At 41.5% G+C, this 11,676-nt stretch overlaps 1 protein-coding gene across 1 annotated transcript in view; it reads left to right on the plus strand.

Moving 5' to 3' along the window:
• Positions 1–3,211, plus strand: part of LOC147060612 (neuroligin-3-like) — a 322,266-nt gene extending 319,055 nt beyond the window's left edge. The window contains exon 11 of the mRNA XM_085905848.1: positions 1,354–3,211. Coding sequence (XP_085761974.1) covers positions 1,354–2,212 — 859 coding nt within the window. The 3' untranslated portion in view covers positions 2,213–3,211. The remainder of the gene's footprint in view (positions 1–1,353) is intronic.
• The last annotated feature ends 8,465 nt before the right edge of the window (positions 3,212–11,676 follow it).

Raw genomic sequence — 11,676 nt, forward strand, 5'->3', positions numbered from 1 at the left:
TGCGCTGGCTTCCCTGAGCAATTAGCAGAAGGGCTCCACCAGTGTCGGATTATCAACAACAAGATGCCTCCTGACGTGCGCCCTAAAGCCTGCTGACTTATTCATATGTGTTTACTTAAAAAGCCCCTGCCCTGGTTTTTGTGGCAAGACTGCATCCGAACCGAATTAAGAGCAACATCTGGGGAGGGAGACGAGGAGGCGGGTGGAGCGGGGGTTTGGGGACGAGCAGGCCGAGCGAGGCGCAGTCTGCCGACAGACATTGAGGCAAAAAAGCCTGTGTGTGGTTTTGAGGATTGGACTGCGGGAAGGTGGTTGAGCTTGGACAGCATCATTTCCAGGAAAGTCCAATTAAAAATTGCAGTCTGCTCTGCCGTTAGCGGATCGATGAACTGAATCTCTTTCAAGTCCAAAAATCAAGCCAATGTGCTTTTTGGGAAATGTTTGTATATGCCTCTTCTCAATGTTTAAATTAATGATGAAATTCTTTAACTAGGGGTGGACATCATTTATAAATCAGCAGATTGTGGAACTGATGGTCAGTTCATTGTGTCAAGTTTGTGCATGGTAATCTCTTCCAGACCGCATTATTCAGCATCGTAGAAATCAAAACAGAAGTTTAGGAAATAATTAACTCAATAACATCTCATTAAAATAATTAGACTCAACCATAAATAGATCACAAAACTAATTTGCTGTATTCGACCAGTTAATCTTTAGCAACTGTGGGCGTGTGATGCCCTTCGGGACTCTTAATTAAGTAATTGTAATTAAGGGCGACATAAATATATTGGACTTGACTTGACCACCACCTGCTTCCATCCAGCATCATAAATTGCTATAATCCCGACTCTTTCCAGTTTACTCTTTAAATGGGAATAAGGATTTTCAACAGAATTTATGCATATTCAAGTTCGCTCACAAGATTTCTGTGAAAAGTCAGGAATCGAACACTGTCTCTGGTTCATTTTGAATGCTGATTACAACTAAAGGTACAAGCTATCAATGACAACCAAAAACGGCTCATAAGAGTTGAATTCAAATGTTGGTCGAGACATTTTCCTAAGATTTTCTAGATAACCAAAATCACTTTACAGGTTCTTACATTGATAACTATTGCATTGGACTGGGCGGCTCGGTGGCGCACTGGGTAGCACGTCCGCTTCACAATATTTATCTCAAATACATTTCTAGGACATGAATGTAAAATGATCAAATAGAAAACACAATTGTTCCCAAAAAGTAGAACAATTCCTTCCCTTTTATGCTGTGATAGGTACTGAAAGAGGTGCAACAAAGGTTAATGAACTGATGTCTAAACACTTTTGCACATTCTTTTGCATGTCTTCTCCGCAGAGATCCCAACAAACCGGTTCCCCAGGACACAAAGTTCATCCATACAAAGGCCAACCGTTTCGAGGAAGTGGCGTGGTCCAAGTACAACCCCCAGGACCAGTTGTACCTTCACATCGGCCTCAAGCCTCGGGTGCGCGACCACTACCGAGCCACCAAAGTGGCCTTCTGGAAGCACCTGGTGCCCCATCTGTACAATCTCCACGACATGTTCCACTACACCTCCACCACCACCAAAGTGCCCCCGCCGGACACCACGCAGAACACCCTGTCCACCAAGCGGCCCAACGGGAAGACCACCTGGCCTTTCAACACCAAGCGACCCCCCATGTCGCCGGCCTACAACAGCGAAGACAAAGACTCCTGGAGCAACGACAAGGAGTCCGGGCCTCTGGTGGTGGAGAACCCTCGGGATTACTCCACGGAGCTCAGCGTCACCATCGCGGTGGGGGCCTCGCTGCTCTTCCTCAACGTGCTGGCCTTCGCCGCCCTCTACTATCGCAAAGACAAGCGGCGGCAGGAGTCTGGCCACGGCCAGCCAAGCCCGCAGCGCCAGACCACCTCCAACGACATCGGGCACCACGCGCCCGAGGAGGAGATCATGTCGCTGCAGATGAACCAGACGCACCACGAGTGCGAGGCGGGCAATAGCAACGAGGGGGCGCTGCGCTTGGCCTCGCTGCCCGACTACACGCTCACCCTGCGACGCTCTCCCGACGACATTCCCCTTATGACGCCCAACACCATTACCATGATCCCCAACTCCCTGGTGGGCATGCCCAACCTGCACCCTTACAACACCTTCACGACAGGATTCAACTCCACCGGGCTGCCGCATTCCCACTCCACCACGCGCGTATAGCTTTAAGGAGGTCCGGACGAGGGTAGCGACGGGCGGCGGTGCTGATGGAGGAGGTGCAAAGGATTCAACAAAACGGAGAGGAGGATTGTGTTTTATAAATACCGCAGCGATAGTGGGGGTAGGGCAGATTAAAACGTGAAGAGATTTAACGAGACTTTTACTACGAGCAGAGTCGCTTCGGAGCTCTCTATGGATGTCAAGTTGTGCAGAGCTGCCAAAATCAAACTGCTTCCCTACTCTTCATCAAGGGAGGGGCTCTTTTTTGTGTTGTGTCCTTTTTTTTTTCTAAAAAAGAAAAAAAAATCATCATTTCAAAAGCCTTTTAAGCGGACTAAGAAAATTGCCACTGATGGTTTTTCTTTTCTTGAATTCATAACAAACACAAACAAAAGTGCTTTTTAATTTCCCGGTCCTCCTTCCTCCTGGGGTAGACACATGAAGAACAATGGCCTCTATGTCGACATTCGCATCATGCTTTTAATTGCATCTTTCTTTTGATTTCAATGCCTTACAAAGCTTGTTCTTTGTTTTGTTTTTTGTCGCAATTTCTGTTCCAAGAGACTATAACAAGAGGAGTACGGCAGAAAGACTGAAACCGGGATGAGAAATTAGTGAATTTGCAGATGTAGAGATTTTAAATCCCAATTGGGGCATTTTTTTGTTGTTGTTGGTTTTTGCTCCTGTTTGCAGCACAACATGAATGGTTTCATCTTTTTTAAATTAGTTTGCGTCGAAGGGTTTTCCAAGGACACCTCTGGCTTGGAGACAAAATGCTTTGTTACTGTGATTGTTTTTGTTAAGAAAGTGCATCTTTTTCAGCCAATGGACCCGTTAAGCTATCTGGTCTTATCTTATCTGATCTGATCTCAACCAAGTGTGCATCTACACATGCTGCTCGTGTGCAGTGTACTAAGAGTGTTCTGCTAGGAACATGTAAGGTGAGTGATCACGTGAGTGTCCACTATTGTTTTTGAATTATTATTATTTTGAGTAGGTTGTACAGTGTGCTTTTGGGGGGGGAGGGGGGTCAAGGCGGAATACTTTTTCCATGTTGATTTGGGTTGACCACCAGTCGTGTTTCTGCTGCGTCTCTTGGTGTCCGTCTACGCGAAATAGCACTTTGTTTTTTTTGTTTTTTTTTCATTTTTCAAAGTTCTATATGTCTAATTTTGCTTAAAGATGATAAAATAAATCTATTATTTTACATGTAAGAGAAAAAAAAGATAGCTTAAAGAAACAACTGAACTAACTGGCGTGTGGACTTTGTAAGACTTCCTCTTCAACAACAGCAGACAGTGGCCTGTTTGCACTGAGAACCTTTATCAGTGCACACTTGTATTTCTTTCCATATATATATATATATATATATATAAATATAGGCATACATACATATATGTATAGGGCTTCTATGGAGATATCATTCCCACTTACAAAGAGAAACATAAAAGCACCAACACAAATAATTCCAGGATGAACATTCCTCATCAACAACACTTCAAGTTGTCTTTGTAAGAGCTCTATATGTATATTTATGTATGAAATATTTAATATTTATTTATGTATACCAGATGCATACACGCTGATTGTGCCATGTACCAAATTAAAACAGTAAAAAAAAAAGGAATAGAAAGTTTCACACTTTTGTCATTTGGATTGTCTCTTTTTTTTTTTTAGGACTTGCTATAATTTCCACTTGAATGAGTATAAGGAGAAATATTCTCACTGCAAGAGCAAGGCTCAGCCTCGGGACATTCTTGCTGTACCTCCCTCATCCTCTCTTCCTCTCTTCCCATCTCCTCCCTGCCTCGCTGCTCTCCCCCCCCCCTCCTTCCCCCCACACTCCCCTCTCTCTGCTGAAACCTTTGAGAAACGGGCTAACGGCTTGAGGCCTGTGTGCATAACTACATTTTACTGTAATTCATGCAAAGTAGTGCGACAGCGATTAGGCGATTGATGCGCGTCCTCACATTGCATCTTTTAATTTGTCATTATTCAGCGAGAAAACTGAAGTTATTGACTCTGACATTAAAACCGCCAATTTCCATTAAGCGTCATAGCAAGGCGCAAATTAAGTGTCTAAAAAGAGCAAGAACACAATCTGACCGCTTGAAAGTTCCGTCTTTTTGGGTACTTTAACATTATTCTATTAAAACCTTGACTTTGCAATTGGAGGGCAGCGGAGCGAAAATCCCAATCTGGTCATATCATCACAAATCCTGCTCGGTGCAGAAAGACAGAAGGGGTTATGTGAGGGGAGATGCTTATGGGTTGATCTCTATGAGTCATCTTGTTTATTCTTATCCTGCCTTATATGGGTCGCACCTCCTTCAATAAGCAAAGAGGGAAAAATAGACAGATGGAGTCTACTTGCTGAAACATTGTTAACAATAATGCTTTAATGATGTCGCAGTTTACCAGCTGCATCTCAACTCCAATACAGCACATGGTATAAATTTAAGTTACTTTGTCTTGCAAAAAAATACACAAGTCAATGGGCATGCCACCAGCGGCAAGCAATCCTCATTCAAGTCAATGGGCATGGTACCAAGGGTGCAGTTACTACTGGCAGACACTGGGGGTGTGGCAGGCCAAATTAAATCTGCATTTGAAATTGAACAAATTAGGTTGATCATTCCAGACCTGTTTTTCTTTCATTTTGTGGAGTGACAAAAGATACCAGTAGGTTCCAAAGTATTTGGGCAAGTGTATCTATATATTTGAAATTAATGTAGTTCAGACCAATATATTACTGGTTTGAGAAACACGTCATGTTTGTTTGTTTGTTTGTTTGTTTGTTTGTTTGTTTGTTTGTTTGTTTGTTTGTTTGTTTGTTTGTTTGTTTGTTTGTTTGTTTGTTTGTTTGTTTGTTTGTGTGTTTGTTTTATTTTTTAAGAATTACATTTTTTTATTATCTGGTATTTGGGCAAAGTAACATCACTGTAAATACGACCATCCTATGCAGACAACGAAATCTGGAGCCCATTTCTTTCGTCCCATCCGCCTTCACTTGCTTGAAAATATAGCACGATAAAGTTCACAATACAATCCATCTTGTTACTCCAGTAAGCACATCATAAATAAATGAGTAAAAACAGACGTACGTGTTCATGCCATAACACTGCCTGCCCACACCATTTTTGACACATTATTACATTTGTGTTGCTCTGTCCAAATACTTTTGAACCTTGCTGTGGATATTTTAGTTGTTCTAAAATAGCTGTATTTTCTGAACACCAGAATAATTTACAGTCAAATAAGACAATTTTAGTATTATCCTGAAAAACAACTGCTATATTCAAGACTATTAAAAAAAAAAAAAAAAAAGAAGTCAAAACAGGTCATGGTAAAAAAAAAAAATCTGTCATTCAAATAAATGACAACAAATGCCTGCAGTGTACCGAATGTATTTAAACCACTGAGTTTAACACAACAACAATTGCCATGGTACTACCCTGTAAGAAAAGAGAGGGCACAAGAATGTCCTTTTAGCCTTTCCCAAAATATGATAAAACCCTTTGGTACATGATTGATACATTACTGTTTTTCAAGTTGGATCCAGGAACAATTGTCTGGTAAACCCACATTTTTTTTCTACCAGATGTTTACATTACCTTGAGAAAATTGATTCTAGGTTATGAAGAAACTCGAGTTAGCACGCTTGCAAATGCTTTAGCTTCGCACATGCTGAAGAGCCATACTGCAACCCTATGACTGATGTTTTTGTGAAATCTCTTGAGAATTAAAAGATACACTTCAGTTATAGCTAAGAAAATATTCTCAGTGCATTATAGAGACTGAATCATTGGAATTGTAATCTACAAATACATGGATCTTACGGTAGATGGCTAGAGCCATCTGAGTTATTTTTTCAAATTATGCTGCCCCGCTTCTGATCTGTCTGCATAACTGGGAGGTCAGCCCCCCCCCCCCTTACACACACACGGGCAGTGGGCTAAAATTGAGTGGTGAAGCTTCAAGTGAACTATCAAAGGGAAGCAAATGTCATGGGAGGGCAACATGTTTTTGCCATTACTTCTCCCATATGCTGCAGCAGCAGAGCAGATGTCACCGACGATTGGCTTGATGGGCACTTTTTGGGAGGATGCGCGTGCGCATGTGAAGAGGCTACTTATCATTAGAGCTGTTGGACCAATGAGGAAGAACTGCAACAAGAGGGGAATCAGGGTCCTCAGAAAGCTCAGTGAAAATTGTTATGACAAGAATCACCGTAGTCAGAAAAATAGGCCACTTCCACAGTGGAGATTTCTTTGCACTTGACTGAGTGGGACATCAGTCAAGGCTCAGTTGAAAAAAGACCCTGGTGGGCTTTCATGCTGCCCAAGACAAAGTCAGTCTTGGAAATGGTCAATAAATGTGCCAAATTACAGCATGCTCCCCGCTGGGATAGTCCAAGTGTGTGTGTGTGTGTGTGTGTGTGTGTGTGTGTGTGTGTGTGTGTGTGTGTGTGTGTGTGTGTGTGTGTGTGTGTGTGTGTGTGTGTGTGTGTGTGTGTGTGTGCTCTTTCCCTCTCTGTTTCAAGATCAGTTTTTCCTATACAAGGGAGTTACAGAGAAATACAGTTATGGCCAAGGGTATTGGCAATGATTCAAAATTTCAGTTTTGCTGATTTCTTTTTTCAATGTGATTCATGTTGCTTTTACTTTGTTGTAATGAGCATTGTCATTAAGGACTTCCTGTATTTCTTTTTTAAATTGATATAAAAATCTGCAATAATGATACCCACTGTAGAAACATGCTTATAAATTTCCTGTGGATTTAATGAATGTCTTCTTTTTTCAAGGCTGATTGTTGAGTATTTTCATCTTTTCAAAAAGAACCACCTCTGCTATGATCAATTCTTTGGAAAAAAAAAAAAAAAAGTCCTCCCCTTTTTGAACCTCACAAATTTGATCTTGTTTTCATTATCAACAAATCTTGCATTCACACACACACAAACACACACAAATAATTCATGCTGCTAGATTAGCTTCAGCACAGGCAAGCAAGTAGCACAGCTGTATGAACACATACTAGAAAACGGAAAACTGAAATGAGAACTGCATTGAAATACTGTTAATTAATTCCAGGTTTCATTATAATGGACATACCAAGTAAAACGTTATCACCCAATTAGCAGGTCTAACAAGGTTTGAGGTTGCATTTTCACAACAAACAAAGCTCAGCTTCTTTTCTGGTCACATCACATGTTGCAAGGTCACCTGTCAGGCAGAATTTAATGAACTTATGCATTCAAACACCAATTACTAATAAGATGTGGAATATTGTCCTCACTGTATTATTTTCTTGGAAACTCAGGCCAAAGGACTGCACTACACCACAAAGTTAAACAAGAACAGCAAGGCATGACAGGAACAAAACTGCACTGTAATCATTATGAACATATACAATATAACACCCAGTGGTGTTTAACGTTGTCTTTTTTTTTTTAATGATTGTTGGTTTGTGTAATACAGATGAAAAAGCCTCATACCATGCACTCTAAAACAAATTTGGAAAAAGCATCTTGGTTTATATTTTAACTTGGGCTTTTTCTACTGACCCGCAGGTGAACATTTTAAATCAAGTCCTGGTCATTAAAAGCGGCAACGATATGGTTGCTTTATATATGGAAGAGTTAAAGAACAGTGGCAGTCTATAGTCTATCTATTTAAACGGGCACACCAGCCCTTGGCTTAAAACTGCCTGCCGACTACATAATGATCTTTCAGATGTATGGTCTGGAGATAGTGGAGGCTGCTAAGACTAAAGCCTGTATGCTCCCAGGGTGTGCAAGAGGCAAATAACAAAGTAGGAAACAAGTGCGTTTGATCCCCCTGCACTCTTATCTGTCCTGTATGGTGTACCGTAAAACCTCTACAGCGTGTGACACCTCATTCCTCCTGGCGCTTGTTTCTGCTCTGATGGGGAGTTTCACAGCAAGCTTCACAGACTTGTGGTTATTTGTTGTTGTCTCTAATAACGTTTATATTTCAAAACAGGATCTAGTTGCTTCCCGACTGGTCGTTCATGGCTTCCCGAGGCCCGCTTCTATTCTTTCAAGCTGCATCAGCCGGAGTTCACCATCAGATGGCAGCCCACTAATGCCTCCTTCCCATCTTCGATAATAGGTAGTTTGCTCATTGGACACGGCAACACACAGCATCGACGTGTTTTCCGTTATCGTCATTATTATTCACTTAACAGTTTTTCACATCGCACAGACTAGATCCAAAAACAATGATGATAGTGATATTATCTTAATAATAAAGGTTTACAGTAAAGAACTTAGACCTCAGAGATTCAAGGCATTTCATTGAAATTCAATTATGTTCTGACTGAAATGTTGGTATGCTACAAACAGCTTAAAATAAAATAAATGAGGATTATTTACACAAAACGTTTTTCATGACAAGTAGACCACTTACAGTCAAGAAGTTAAAAAGACAAGATCATTCATTCTTCATTAGTGATTTCAAGTAAATGGTCTCTTTGGTTGAAAAAGGGAAGAGTGGTGTGAAATCCCCACTCACTTAGCTGTGACGTAACGGTGCAGTCAGAGTGCACGGAAAGCTGCGTGACTCGCATTTTTCAAGGAGTACGCTGCTTTCCTGTTGCATACAATGAAGTCTGGACAGTGTGAGAGGAAAACAGGAAACGACGGGCCATAGGTGGAATTTGCATTTATGTATGTGAGGGCGGCTACAAACATCTGAAGTAGGTGAAAGTTTCTATCGCACCACCTTAGCAGCTGACCAACTATTTGACCGTGAGATCCTCAATATTATATAATGTTAATAAACGATATCTGTCTGGTGGTGTTGTGTTTCACTCATCTGACTTTTGTGCAGGTAGGATAATAGTCAGATGTTCACTTCCCACTCACAGATGGTGAAATGATCCTTTGGACCAGGGATGATCAACTGTGGTCGTCAAGGATCGGTATTCTGGATGTCTCTCTATTCCAAATCACCTGCCTCCACCACACCCGATTCAACTGATCAGGAATGTTCCCCTCAAGGACCGGAGTTGCCCCCACCCACCTCCGAGCCAGAACTAGTCCATAAACTCACGACCCTGAACAGTTAATGATGCACGGCATTTAAGTTTTGGACGAACCTGAAATGAATGATCCTACCTTATTTTCCCATGGGAAGTTTCCAATGGGAGAAAATTCCTGCTATTTTGCAGCACCAATTACCACCATGTGTTTTGTCATTTGAGTTTGACAAAGGAGCAGATGGAACAATCGATTCCATTTCCCCATGTTGAAATGTTATGTCATCCATGAAAGATGAGATACTCTATGCCCTAACTGATGGCTTTAGCAACATCTAGAGAGGAAAGATCATGCGGTCACAAAGCAAGAGCATTCATTAGACGGGAACATCGTGGTTATGTGTCTCTTGATTTCATAATAAGTCTTCCAACCACCAGTCTTATTTGTTGCGGATGCGAATGCTACAGTCAGACTATTTGCAACTTGGATCAGCCATTTGTTCTGCTGTGGTTGAGAACACCGTGTTTGCTGCTGTGTCACAATAGTCTATAAAAAGCTCATTGAGAACATTTTGATGCCATGGTAAATTATGCACATTTTAGTGTTTCAACTCCCTCATGCTATTTTGGGTGTGTAAGTCCTTTCAGGCACCAGTGAAAATCATTGTGTGTGTACTTGTGTGTGTTCCGTGCGGACACAATAGGCCCACAGCGCAGGCCATATCTGGATTTCATTTACTCCTCGTCTGATAATAAGTGTCTCCTCTCTGCTGTACTCAATTACATCTTCATTAGGTTGCTAACTTGCTCCCAACTAACCATCAACGTACGTGCAGATTTTAAGTCCGTGTGACATTAATTACCAAGATGGCTGAGTCCACAGGTGAAGGGAGCGAGGGCTAAACCGTGATACACGAATTATACCTTCATCTCTCAGGACCATTCAGCGTCTGGAGCCGTAGTCTCCGGTCTCATCATAGCATCAATTCATTTTCATTTATCCACTGATGAACTCAGTTCCTTCATCATTTACTCGAGGCGGTCTCTAAACAAGATGAGTGGCTGACGCGGTGACCTCTTCTAGTCAGGGTCTGCCAATCAAATTCTAGACACATTATAATCAGCAGATAAACAATCAGTGTTGCCATTCCGCAAGATGAGATGTTACATCAGACTCAGAGTCAAGACTCAAGAGTAAAGGCTCATGCTGCATAGTTAACAGCTGGGAATTGACTAGATTCACTGGACGTGTCATTAGGAACACTCAAGACTTTGATGTAGCTGGATATGCTTTATTTATATGACTGGTTCTATTGTTGTTAATAGGTTTATCATATTTTAGGTGATTTATTTATTTAATGCATGGAATTGTAGTTATCATAAGATTAAGTCCACCACTTTCATTAAGTTCCACTATCACGTGTCATTTTGGGCCTAATGCCGTGTATTTAGACTATAACAGGTCCCTTGATGGTGTTCTTTCCAAGCAATTGACTTTTGAAGCATTTGGAAGAGGTTTTGTTTTTGGATCGCATTGAATTGCTGGGCAGCGTCAACCCTCTAAGAGACCGTGTTACATTTGTTAGTGAGGTAACGTCCAGGCAGAATCCTCGCCATGCTAAATGGTCTGTTAAAAGATAAGTTACAACTAAGCACAGAAACACTGTTTAAAGAAGTGTGACCGTTTAGCTACATTAGTGCTATTTAAGAAGAACAGGAAGAAAGACATTATCAAGACAAATATATATTTTTATTTCTCCATGACTACATCTTCTTCATCCCTTTTATCAATCAGCTCTGGCTTCTGTCTCACTCAGTGTCGGTAAAATATTGAGACAGAGTTCAGAGAGGAGGCAAAGTCTGTGAAGCGAATGGCTGTTAATAAGACAAACAGTGAGGGAGAGTATCTTAAATAAGCAGCCCTCCTTCCACTGGCCACTGGCGCCATGTCAACGAGTAGTTCCACACAAGCAAATCTGTCAGTCAGCCCATCGCGTGTGTGACGGCTTTCAGCAGACAGCTCTCGTTTGAACTTTGAAAAGCAAAAAAAATAATAATTCTGTCACTGTGACTAAGTGAAGGATCCTTAGTCAGAGGATTTTCCATTGTTTCATCTCTTATTGTCTTGAAAAAAAATTGGTGTTGTTTCATTTACCGTAATTTCCGAGCTTCGGAGTATAAGTCGCACCAGCCATAAAATGCACGATAACGTGAAAAAAACATATATAAGTTGCACCGGAGTATAAGTCGCACTTTTGGGGCAAATGTATTTGTCAAAATCCAACACCAAGAACAGACATGAACCAGCAACAATCGGTGGTGAGCGAAACACCAAATCTGATTTTTGGAGAAAAGGTGAGGCCAAAACACAAACTTCAATGGCAGACTGGAGATGAAAACAAACACATTAGGGCTCAGGGCTAGCTGGCAGCTGGTACAACACAAGCAGATGGATTTCGAAATTGGTC

Source organism: Syngnathus leptorhynchus, chromosome 2 (genome assembly GCF_054491065.1).
Source record: "Syngnathus leptorhynchus isolate UIUO chromosome 2, UIUO_Slep, whole genome shotgun sequence".
In the NCBI taxonomy this organism is placed as follows: domain Eukaryota; kingdom Metazoa; phylum Chordata; class Actinopteri; order Syngnathiformes; family Syngnathidae; genus Syngnathus; species Syngnathus leptorhynchus.